We start from the raw sequence: 13,260 nt of genomic DNA on the forward strand, positions 1-13,260 counted from the left end.
TGCTTGGGGGAGCAGGTCTTTTCAGCTTGGTACAAAGTCTGAGTAGCTAGGCGTGCAGTATGGCCTCAAATAGTCCCAATGAAATGAGATTCATGGCCAAGTGTTTGCAAAATCAGGACCTAGTGCCTGAGTTCTGTAATTATAGTGGATGCTTAATAGCACTTGTTCCATAGAGCTGCCCCCATTTGCAGCTCTGTGGAGCCTATAGGAGAGTGGCAAAAGTATCTAAATAACCTGCATGCAGTAACTTTGCTGCAAAGCCCACATGTGAAAAAAAAAAAAAAAGAATCAGGAAACTTAATTGCAAATCTTTCTGAAATCTCAGTTGCCTGAATAATATATTATCTACTGAGAGCAAATGTGCACTCAAGACAGAAGGGCTGTACAGTACAGACGGATATTCTCACCTTTGTATGAATTATAATTTCAAAATATCTGAAGGGCTTTTGTGCCAAGGGAGGGAGAGGATTTTCTTCTTAAGTTCCCTTTTTGTGAAATCCAATTTTACCCTCCCCTGAAGATCATGGTGAGGATGGGGCAACTTTAGCAAAGCAGCTATCAAAAAAACAGGAGGGTTTTTTTTCTTTCTTTCTTTAAATATTGCTTTGAGTCTGAATAAAATGTCTCTGTTTCTTTAAGTAATAGGAAAAGGTCTTTTTGATCGGTATCCTTTAGATGAGAGAAATCTCAGCTTCTCCTCTTTAGCCCAAGAGGCAGTAGGGGGAGTTATCATCTTCTGGTAACTTGGTTTCAATCTCCCACTTCGTTGTCTTCCACAAGTAAAATCAGGTCAGTCTCAGAGCTCATAGCATGAGCTATTTAGATAATGAGAAGTTAGCACTTGGGGGGCTTTGGAAGCCTTTATTTCACAAAAACCAGCTGAAATCAAGAGCCTCTTGTTCTACAGGATAGTCTGTGATTCGCAGGCACAGTTCTGAAAAGCTCAGAGACCTTTCTGGGAATAAGGAGTATCTTGCAATTAGGAGCGGAAGAATTCAGGTACCGATTTGTGCTCTCTGTGTATCTTGGCACAAGTCAGTGACATCTGCTGTGCGAGACTGATGTGACACCCAGGTAACTGAGAGCACTGTTTAGTCTCGTGCTCTTCGTGTAATCAGAACACAACACTTGTAAATTAGAAGTGATAAATCAAACAGAAGGAGTGCATGTTGCAATAATCATCACAACAATGATGTACCAGAGACACAGGTCACTGCAGAGCTTATATTGTTTAAAGTGCTCAGGCCCTTCTTAGCATCCTTCCTTTTTAGGAGAGGATGGTTTTTGCACAAGCCTCATTAAAAGACAAAGAAACAGTTGTGAACAAGTGCTTGCCCACCACTACCCACCAAAAGCCAGGAGAAGTCCTAGAAAACCTGAAAAGGGTCTGATTCCCCACAGTCCTGTGATACATATAGTCATTTATGCAGGACCAGAATGGTGGCACTCTTAAACTAATGCCCTAGGAGGCGGAGCAGGGGAACCCAGGTTTTATCTGTCATGAGAGACAGTGCCACCAGCCCTTTTTACAGGCTGTGAGTTGTTGAATCTGTCAACATTGCATCCCAAAGAGCAGCCTAAAGCCTGCCCCTAAGACTGGAGTTGCTTCCATACATATAGCCAGCCTGAACGCCCGACCGAATGTGCAGTCAGAGGCCATACTAGAGCAGACCCTGCATGCCAGATGCTTTAACATGCTATCAGGTGGCTTTTGTGGCAGCTGTCATCCCTAGGGAGGCTGTCTGCAGGCTGGAAGTTAGAAAGTGTGCATATTTTAGAAGACCCCCACACTCACTGCAGGGAATTGTAAAAGATCACCCAGGACATTTGGGGAAAAGTGGATTTCTGACTGTCCTCAATCCAAACTTGTTCCCTAATAATTGTACAGTATTTCTTTGGTCTAAATTTTGACAGTATTCCTCCAATAGCGTCATAGAATTCCAGTATTTGTGGAAAACCTTACAGAAAACAGTTTTGTGGGTAAAACAGCAAGACTTAAGACATTGTTTTTATATGATCAGCAAGATCATTAGGGAACTCCTCAAGATGGAGATTTCACTATTGCTAGATGCAGGGTACATCTTGTTTATGTGGTGCAGGGTCATTCTTCAGCTGTTAGGTTGCTCTGACACTTGATAGGCATTCATGAAATAGAAATTAGGGCATGACAAATATCTTGACAGCCCTCAATCAGAACTGGGAGTTTGATTCCAGGATTGAAGGAAGGAAATTTGTCTTTCCTACCTGCTGCACTTGGAACAGTTCTTGCCGTAGCCATGAGAAGTAAAGCTGAATCTAAGTGGTACTAATGAATTAACAGCAAAATATAGTAACTAAAGGGGCTTTTTTTTTGTGTCTTAGGAAGCAGAGATCCTGAATACAGCTATCCTCACTGGGAAAACAGTGGCTGTCCCTGTCAAAGTGATCTCTGTGGAAGATGATGGGACCGTGACCGATCTTCTGGAATCTGTGGAGTGCAGATCATCAGACGAAGACGTCATTAAGGTAGGATCATGCTGCTCCATTACACAAAGGCAGAGGCCCTGCAAAACAGTGGTGTTCTCTAAAGTGACAAGTTCTTTCATCTTCCTGACTGTTCTAGTCCTGGAAGACAAAGGTTTATTATCACTGTTATGTATAGATTGGTTTGGTGGAGCAATAATACAAACACAAAATTGCACGTTTTCCATCCTGCATGTCAAATATTTGGAATTGTCTGTCACTTCCCATTTTGGAAGTATTTTCACTCTACTTTTGCCTTTTACTTTTCACCTATATGGGCTGTGTAGGCTCAGGAATGTTGTCAGCTGATGTTCTAGAGAAGGAGGTAATTCCTCTGAAGTTGGTTTGCCGCATTGGAACAGGAGCTGTATGACTCAAAGTTTGGGTCTCTTCTTGGTACTGACCCAGTAGTGTATTGCAAACATTAGCTTTAAGTTTGGAATTTTCTTTGGTCACAATGCTACTAGGGTGTCTCATAGGAAACATGTTGGCTGCCAATCATGGACTGAGAACTACTGGATAAGACACTTGACCAATGGTTTACTCTGTACAGCAGCTCTATAGCCTAAACTTCCTTGAAAGATAAATGGCAGTCAATAATATACTGCTACTCTTAGTTCTGACTGGCAGTGTGTCCTTTCCAAACCAGTGGTGAAGAGGGAGCTCGAAGGAATACCTTTAAGTGCCTTTTTATTACTGAAATCTTCGGGTCAGACTGAACACTTGAGAAAATTGCTGCTTCTTGAAGGCTTTCAGCTTGTACCAATATTACTACTAAAAGCTTGTAAGAAGTCCTGCATATTCCTACTCAGCTTGGTTAATGGTTGACACACGTTGTTGGTAGTGGAAGGACACGGTCAGCAGTGCTGATTGTGAGAGATATGGTAGACAGTATTCCAGCATGGCGACGGAAATGTTGACTTGTCTACAGCAACTTTTATCTTTTCACAAACTTATCTGTGGCTGTCACTTGAGAAGAGGAAACGAGAGACATGGCTACAAATAGAAGTTAAAATTGAATTTTTTTTTTAACATAACCGGCACGTCAGAAAATGATTACAAATACTACAGGCCACCCCTCCAGCTCCTGGAAATCACTGTTATCCCATTAACTTTTGTGAACTGCACCATATTGAGGACTTGGCCTTTGTGAAATTTGCCTTAGCCTAAAGGTAACTGGATTGCTAAGCTTTCTCCCTGTTATGTTAGTTCATTTTAATTTGGATTTGAACAGCTGAGGGTCGTGTTTAGCTCCAAAGCAAGCCTCTCTGGGCCCCATTAACTGAAGGCGACTCTTCCTAGTAGATGTTTTTTGCCTATACAGGCAAAGATGAGTGTAGGTACTTGGTTGTTACTGTCATATGGGAAACTGTTGGGAGTCTGAAACATACCTACAAGTTTAGTAACTTCATGTCACAGATGGAGTGACAACTTGGAGCAGGGTAATTGAAGAATAGAGCTGGGTATAGGTTTAAATGATCTTTCTTGAGTGCTCTCTAAACAGATTTAAATTTTTTTTTTGTCAAAAATTTGCAATCTTTACACTCATTGGACTTGTTTTAGGTAATTTCTTCAGTATAATTTCTTATACACAAGATGAACTCAAGCAATTTCAAAGTCCAGCATTGTTTATGTTTCCCTTTTAGAATCTGCTCAGGGTTTCTATTTATCTGAATAGCCACCATGTTGGTATTTTCTGATTAAATGTGTCTTTCTGACTGTCTTTATTAAGATGTCTTTTTTTCTTCTATGGAGCCCTTTTGAATCTAGTAAATCTGCCAAATATATCAAACTGTTGGACTGGATCTAGATTTAAAAACAGAAAGAAATTATTTGGTGTCCTTGTCTTGTGTTGTAGAAGTTAATGGACTAAATCTTCACTCACTAACTCACTGATTAACTAACTTTTTAGTTTTTTCAGAGAACTGGAAAAAATAATTTGAAAGCAAATATATCGTTTGGAAGATATTTTAAAAATCAGTTTTGTTTTCCAAAATTTTAGTTTATCAGAATGATTTGGCATGTTGATTGGATATTTATGTAATGGTTTTGTCTGATATAAATCTACAACAGTTTGTAGTATATAACCCTGGCAAAGAGGTTAAAGTGGTAATACTGCTTAAGTGTATATCTATCATTAATTGTAAGTACGTGAATATACCAATAAAGGCTTATGTGCTTAATGTTATTCATATATCAATCATTGCACAGTGATGCTAATGGTGGGCCCTGTGTCAAAACAGGAAATCACTAGCCAGAGATCAAGACATTCTGGGCTTCTGCAAACATCCCCCTAGAGTTCACTCATCCGCAGTAGGAAGGCAGGTTTCAGCAGCATTAAAATGAGTCACTAGTTTAAAGTGAGCTCTTAATTGAAAATGTGTCTCCGGGTTTCTAGTTTACCTGTTCTGTTTCAGACCAAGCCTTATTCACAGACATCTTATCTAATGAAGATAAAGATATATAATTACTGGCCAGCCTTCAGCATGCAACAGTAATTAGAGTTTCTGTTCTCTGGGCATTAGAGTAGTGAATATAAAATGGAAGAAAAAGTCTGCTTAAAATCCCCATTGAAATATAAAGGTTAAGATTGCATTTCTTTGTCTCTTTACTGTTGCTGTTTTTCAATGCATCTGTCATGTAGCATCTAACAGATTGATTATGTCTTCGTGGCTTAGCTTTTATTCCTATTTTTGGGGTATTGATTAATGATGAGTTTAGGCTCATTTTCCTTGCAGAATGAAGATACCTCATTCTTCTTTTAGTTTCAGGAGCTACATTTATTACTCACTTCTTTCATCTGAGACTTCAAAGAACTTTAAAGAGCTAGACCAAATTCTGCACTGACTTGTTTTCTGCCAAACTGCATCTACTTGAACTAGGTTGAATAAGTCAGGACAGAATCTAGTTCATTGAAACAATATTTGTATTGACAAACGATTATCTGGAACTATTTGGTCCACCATGACAAAGTAACTATGCCAAAAAAATGGAGGCATGTTATAGGCTCCGTTTCACCAATGAGGAATCTGAGACACAGGAAATTTAAGGTGAGAATTTCAAAGTGCTATAAAGAAGTTCTGACCATTGAAGTAGGTGGTAAAACTCCTACTGGCTTCATGGCTAAGAGAGAGATTGGTGAGCAGATATTTTTTTTTCTAAGTTGTTACTATGAATCAATTTCTCAAGATTATTTAAATGCAGAATGAGGAGAGAGGAAAAATCAACATCTTTTAATCTTTCATTTTAAAAAGACATTTTCATTTCAAAATGGCCATTTTTTCAAGGCTCAACAAAGCCTAAAAGTCTCGAAAGCAACAATTTCCAATGCTCTGGGTTTTCAATTTGATGAGTTAATTGAAAATCTGCATTTTGGTTGCCCTGAAAACACCTTTAGGTTCATTTTGTTTGATCAGTTAACTAAAAGTTCCAATATATTCTCAGCTTTGTCCAGAAACCGCGTGCCAGAAATCATGCAGTGAATGATGCCAACATTGGGAACGGAATACCGTTTCTCTGGCCCTTTTTTTATTTCTCTCTGTGTATTTGTAGAGGAGTCCATTCAAAATCTGTGTGTTATCCAAAATTCCATGCTTTTCTGACAAAAGACCTTTAGCTTATTTCCTTCTAGAGCATCTTGTACTTTTCTTAGATCTCAGATAAGGATGCAAATAGGAAGCAGGCATACTAACTTTTGTCTGTATTACAAGTGAGCTGCTGGGGCAGAAGGAATGTAAGGACAGTTGTTTGGCATCCTTTGCACAACCTGGGACTTACCACAGAGCTGTGGGGCTGTCCCCCATGTGCAGAGGCCATGCAGGATGTTACAGCGTGGCCTCCCACCCTGAATTCCCATTTCCCAAAGCTCTACAACCAGTTCTGGCTGTGGGACAATTGCCTGGCATTTGCGCTTGTCCTCTGCCCATTCTCATCTTTCTGGCTCTGTGTGAGAAGCGAAGCAGTAATGTTGTAGCCCTGCTTGCTGTGTATCAAGCAGCTGTAGAGTTGCAAAGCCAGGCTGCTCCAGCCACAGCTACATGATAGAAAATTATTGCTAATCGAGTGAAGGGTTGGTAACTGCTTTGTTCTGTTTTCTTTGGACTGTATTAGAGGGGATAACAACATATTTGGCAATTTGTAAAATATTACTGCAGGCTAATAAATCTTTCAATAACACTTAGTGTGGTTTTGTCAGTGGCAAAATACCTTCATTTTAACCAAGTGACAGACTTTACAAAAACTGAAGTGTCAAAGCATTTAAAATAGCCTGAAGCAGACAGTGGTTTAAAAACATTAAACTTTTAACAGCTGTTTCTTTTCTTTTCTTCCTTTTACTAGTGCACTTCAGGGAAAAGTTGAAGTCTTCTAAAGTCAGTGGAGTGACAGAGTAAAAAGTCAAAGGGAGAAGATAATCGAGTCCAGGATTTTATCTCTCTTTAGTTTAGCATTGGCAGTTCCAGTGCTGCAGACTTCACAACCATATTGCTAGTGGCAGTCCATTTGATATTCTTTCGACAACACATTCTTGGATGCATGTGATTACACAAGTTTTCAGTTCCAGCTTTCAAGTGGAAAAGAAAACCCTCACAGCTGCAGGTCAAAGGCATAAGCCCCCAAAATGGAGATGCTGCAAAAATACACAAAAATTTAAAAGCAAGAGAGTAGGAAGAATCCCTGTTTCCCTGTGACCTCTTGAGTTTAAGCCAAGCTGAGAGTCGTTTGAGATGCGTGGTATGGCTTGATTGAATCTCACAGCTCACCTAGTCAAAAGGAGGAAACCAAGTATTCACCCTTTACTGGTGCTTGCTCCAGTGAATTAGTGGAGGGAGAAGGACAGGAGGAGGAGAAAGCATCCTGCAGTGGGGGCAAAGCAAAGTGGGAGAGGGGGAAGAGTTGAGGAAGAGCAAGCCCGTCTTTCAGAAGCAGTGATCTAGCTAACCAGAACGTGCAATATCACATTCAGGTGAGGTTGTCGCATGGGTTTTGGTCACTCAGGGTTCAGAAGACCCAATAGAAGGAAAAAGCAGATGTAATCAGCATAGTTTGTTGAATGATATAAAAGAAAATACTTTCCCATCAGCAAATGGGATTTTGTCTAGATTGCATAGAATACGGTTGTGTAGGGCTGAATTTTATAACGGGAAAATAAATATCTGCCTTGAGGGTTCTGTGAAGATCAAGTTCGTGCCATGGTTTTGCACAATATAATGTGCTTTCTCTCACCAGCTGAACTGCCTTATTCCATCCCAAATAATTTTGACCTGTCTTGAAACAAACATTTGATTTAAATCAGCAAATGAATGTTTTTATTTTCTGTGATGTCTAAACATTTCATTTTGATAGAAAATGATGAAATCATATCCTGTCATTTCAACTCAGTTTCAGTATTCCTGACATCAGAATCTCTCTGAACTTTTCACCTTGAGATGAAGCAACTGTGAAAAAGAAAATACTTTTTCTGATCTGCTCATATGATCAGGAGACAGGGCAAACTCAGAAAAATGCGCTATCAAAATAAAAGTTGTAATAATAACTGTTGAGTTCAGTCCATGTGCTGTTGATATTGGTTATAAAGGGAGCAGGAAAAATTTTAATCTTTCTCTGGTATGAAAAGCAGACATGGCAAAGATGAGTTCTAAATGTAGAACTGATGTAATAGTCCCACCTCTCCCAGGAATCATCTGAAACTCACCTAAACCTGTTGAAGTTACTGGATTTGTGTCTTTCATATTCTGCCAATTCATCATTCTGATGTGAATCTTGGGAAGTAAGGTTTTCGTGGAGTTGTTTGCCTTCTGTAATCAGCCATACTGAAAATCCCAGTGTCAGTGCTACAGTTGCTGCTGTCTACAGTTTCTTTATATTTATGAAACACTATAAGCTTATAAGATACAAAACTTCTCTGTAGTGGAAAAATCCAGATAATTCCTGAATTCGGACTTCCTCAAAATTGTACAGAAGATAGTCAGAAATCTGTCTCTTTGTGCTTAATGGGAAAGAATATATGTTCTTGTAGAGCCAGGGATGATAGTCTCTTTCTGTGGGTATTTCTGTTCCTTTATTGGGAAGAATATGTCTATATCCATTAAAAAAAAAAAAAAAAAAGAGGCAAAATCTAAAGAATATCCAAACAGTGATGCCAAATGGGATCTGAGTGAGCAGATTTAATCGTTTGCTGAACCCAAAAGGGGCCGATGAATGTTCGTAATGTATTAAACAATTGCTACGGTGCAATTCTGTCACTATTTAAAACTAATAAGCATGGAGCTGCCATCCCTGTCTTTCTGCTGGCCATGAGTGCAGCTGAGTGAAAATGAATTTATTTTTTTTTTGTAAATGAGCTGTCTGCCTGCTCAGCTCCCTGCTCCCTGACTGAGTTCACTTCAGATATTCACAACACTTGTGCCATCACTGAGTAAGAAGTGACATCGGAGTGGGAATCAGTAGCTGAGGGTGAGATGTGGCCAGGAGTGCTTCTTTCTATTGTGTATTTGCTTAAATGACATGTGAAATTATGGCTTTGCACAGGCATTCCTATGCTGTCTCATCATTAGTCTGATACCATCCGTGTAGAAGGCTTATCCTGGCCCTGGGCTTGTGAATCCCCCCAGTGAAAATGCTCAGGAACTGTCATGAAGAAGATCTTCCAAGTGGCTCACCTATTTCTGAGTGTCAGATTTGTGCAGTGAAAGATACCCATGTAGGAATGTCAAAATCACCTTGCCTTTCAAAGGGGATTAGGGGTCTTACTGTTTTTAGCCGCTTTCAAAATCCAACTCATTGTATACTAATTCCCAGTATTGAGAACTTCTCCATCATCTCAATGAAAAGAGATTGGCTGATCTCTAGAAAAAAACGTGTTGAGGAATAAGGAACAGACAAGCTGAATACAAAGGGAAATTCTCTTCTTTCTGCCACTGGGCTAAGCCAGCAGTGCATTGTTGAAGTACATGATGTTATACCAATATAAATGAAAACTAAATTGGGCTCAGATCATCCAATAGCACCTGTCTCCAAAACAGGAACTTGCATTAATCATTGTAAGTTGTGATTCTTTCTCTTAAAAAGTTCCCTTTAGCTTTAAAACTCTTTGTGTTCTTCAGTTCCAGTGACTGTCTGCCACTTTCTTTTAGAAGATGCGATATTTATAGCTCTTCGTGCCTGCTCTAAGCCATCCTCCAGATCATGACACAAACTTCTGTGTTGCTTTGTTACCATGCAGTAAAAAGTTACAATATGCCATACAAATTACTGTCTTCTCAGCCCAATTTAGGATTTTCCTGGACATATCAGATACAGCATAGCCACTAAATGACTTTACTTTTGCTTCTCATTTGCAGCACTGTCCAGGTATTGTATTAGCTGTGGAAGGGATTGGTATAAAAATATATGTGACAAGATATTTTCAGCTGATTTAAATATGCTTAGATCCCATGACTGTATCGGTACTATATTGATTAATATTAGCTGAAGATGAGGCTGGTGATCTGGAGTTAGTAGAGAAGCTGCTGGGCAGATCTGAAATATTCTGAATATTAGCTATGGGATACTTGGAGCACTCCTAGAGTTCTCAGAGGCAATTGGAAGAAGGAGGGGGGTTTTTTAGGACATACATATATGAAGGAAAAGGGGAGCCTAGAAGTTTTAGGAAGGCTGAAAGGTTGGAAGGGCATAATGAGCTTGGACTTGTAATCATGCCCAGTTCTCTCTTCTTCATTGGTAATGAAGAAAGGAAGTATGCTCTGGTCTTAAACCTGGGTTGGGATTTTAGGCATTACAGATTCTAATAAGGGCTCAGTCTGCATACAGTGTGTGACACTTGATTTTCATTTCATTTGCCTCTGCTTTAATAAGACTGGATAACAACTGGATAACCCATTGGATGGATTTTCAGATGCTGCATTGAAATGTGCTGGTTATAGTGTGGGCTCTGGCATATTCTTTCAGCTGTGACATCGGTGTGCTATTGTGATCTTTCACATGCCATTTATTTGATTTGCCTCAGCATAGGCACATACAAAAAATGTATAATAGTTCAGAATTACCTTGACTGATAAAGAGCATTAATACTAAATCCTTGAAAAAAGCTTTGAAATCTTTACATAAAATGTACTATCTAAGCATCATCATTATGATTGTTAATAATATACATAACCCTAACTAGGACAGAGCACAGACTCATTAGGAAGCACTCCTGTTAAATTTAACTTAATCACAGCACAGAAAAATTACTGTCATGATAAAGTATTAGTGACTGAGTAAGGATTTAGAAATATTTCCAGTTTTCTTGTGTAGCAGAGTCTGTGCAGGTCTGCTGACTGAAGATTTCTTCCCTTTTGTCCACCATCTGGACCATTTTGCATTACTTTCTAGGACCTTGTTGAGGCAAACGTAACCCTCTTCGCCTGAAGCTTAAAAAGCACGGACCTTGTACATCAGGCCACAGTTTAAACAAATTGACTTAGGCAAGTTTCAGACCTTTGTGGCTGATCCACTGAAATAGGGTAGTTTTCAAATTATTTTTCTGTTCTGTTTTAGGCAGATAATCATGCTCAGTATTTACCAGAACAAGGATTAATTAATAAAGGGAGAAGAAATGTAGACACAAATCTAGAGGGTGAGCAGTTCCCTTTGGTACCATGGAGAGCGATACTTGGATTTCTGAGTGCAGGCCGGAGCACTTCTGAGTTCAGGAAGGAATCTCGCAGACCCATGTCCTGCTACAGCTGTAATGGTGAAACATCTATCTTCACAGACTAGATTTTTGTGTCTCTCCTTCCTTCTGTATATGTGCAGGAAAATGAATGTAAACACAATGTATGGGAGGTGATGTGTCCTCCTTTGGATAGACTTCTCTCTCCAGTGCTTGGCTCTGTCAGCTGCTGTTGTCACTGCCATTCAGCTGGTGATATCGAGCCTACCCATCATCTTAACTCAGCCTCATCTCTCAGTCCTCCTGCAGGTCTTCTGTAGTGGCTATCCAGCTCTTCCATACTGTCTGTTGCTCCTGTATTTGCTATTTTTCTGTGCTCGCTCTGTCTTAAATATTTTTCTCTATGTTTCTGCCCTTACTTACCCTTTGGGTTGCCAGGTTTTGGCTTTCTTTTGTTGATCCCATTGCTAATTTTTTCTGGAAGCTTTGAGACAATAAAATATCTAGTGGTATCCTAATGTCTCATAAGCACCATTGGCTGCACATCTAGATCCTGCAGTTCCTTATTTACGGTTTGCAGAAGTGCTCAACTTCCACTTAGGGAGCTAGGTTAGCTTGGGCAGACCAAATATATCCTATGAAAGACCAATTCATCCTTTTCCAGAGATGTGTTTTGTGTGATGTAATCAAATTTTAAAAACTGCTATCCTTAAATAGCTCAGAATGAGCATGTTTTGAGACAGATCTTTTTGTATTGTTTCATTCTGTCAAGCGCAGTGTAGTCCTGGCTTGTGCTCTCAGTTCTTCCCTGCTTTCCCGTGATGACTTTTGGCTACCCATTTATTTGTTCTCTTCGCAGTTACTTATAAAATTGATGTAGTACTTCTGAAGGATTTCCAAGAGCATAAGAAGGTAAACAAGTGAAACACATTCAAAAAGTGCTTTGAGATGTCAGAATACAAGGAGTTATCTGAGTAAAAAATAATTATCTGTAATAGTTCTCATGTTTTACACATGTGACAGGATCTGGTCTATTGCCTTTTCTAAGACTGTACCACGGGCATTGTATTTGTTTGTAGGAGACACTAGTGCTATTCTTTTTCCCATATCAGCTACCCATAGAAATGCTGAACAACTTTCCTGTTTCAGCCTCATTTTGCAGCATCACATTGTTTAACTGGTTATTGGATGATAAGCCTAATTTCTGAAGCTATTTAAGCATTCAAATCCAATTAATTTAATTGGGAATTAGAAACCTAAGCACCTACAAAAACTGGCCTTAATGGCTCTTCAATTTTAGTTAAAAATATAACTGTGTATTTAGAGCAGGTGGGTATTATAGAAAGCTGATACTTTCTCCCAATTTATATAATCTCTTCTATATAATAACTATTAAAAATAACCTGGTTATTTGCAAGCAGGTAATTATTTTGCAACTGTAAAAGGTTTTTGTTTGAGTAAATTTAGGGCATCTTCTTTAGACTTCAGGATTTGAGTGCCTTCAGCAATTTCTTTTAGCATTTGTGCACATGTGAAAAGCTGTTGTAGTGTTTGAGATTTTGTACAGACCTGGAGCTGATACCAAAATGAAACCTATGAATATGATGTTCCATTACATGCTCCATTTCATTCTACTAAAAGCCAGAGAGGGAGAAGTGAAACTTCTGTAACGAAGGAGAGTATCATTTGCCCTGGTGACTAGGCATCTAAAGGCACAATGGAAGTGTACTAAACTACATTTTATGCATTGTCTATAAGCATTAGATTAATTGCAGTTGACTGTCACTAAAAGAAAAAATCAGGGCCAGTCTCACATGCACAGATACAATTTCTGCTAATGATTGGATCTCATTTCTACCACTGAAAATCCAAAGTTAACCCAGTGTAGTTAATGGGATTGCTCTGCACTTTATTTGATGAAGAGAAGAGAAAGTCTGTTCGTTCTTGGGAAATTTTTTTGTGTGTCTAAGCGCATCTCTCACCGTCACTGGATGGTTTAGTTTAGCATCAGCTTAATGCTGAAAGCAAAGATCAACCAGAGCCAATTTTAGCTGTTTCAGTGCCATAACCATAAGTCAGCCCATGTTTCCTTGTAAGTTCTTCAC

The 13,260-nt window shown here is 39.2% G+C and overlaps 1 protein-coding gene across 1 annotated transcript in view; it reads left to right on the plus strand.

Annotated features, from left to right (window-relative positions):
* TMEM132D (transmembrane protein 132D) overlaps positions 1 to 13,260 on the plus strand; it is a 95,866-nt gene that overhangs the window by 51,894 nt on the left and 30,712 nt on the right. The window contains exon 2 of the mRNA XM_009706984.1: positions 2,362 to 2,505. Within this exon, the coding sequence (XP_009705286.1) occupies positions 2,362 to 2,505 (144 nt within the window). The remainder of the gene's footprint in view (positions 1 to 2,361; positions 2,506 to 13,260) is intronic.

This window comes from Cariama cristata, unplaced genomic scaffold (assembly GCF_000690535.1).
Source record: "Cariama cristata isolate BGI_N322 unplaced genomic scaffold, ASM69053v1 scaffold5259, whole genome shotgun sequence".
Classification (NCBI taxonomy): domain Eukaryota; kingdom Metazoa; phylum Chordata; class Aves; order Cariamiformes; family Cariamidae; genus Cariama; species Cariama cristata.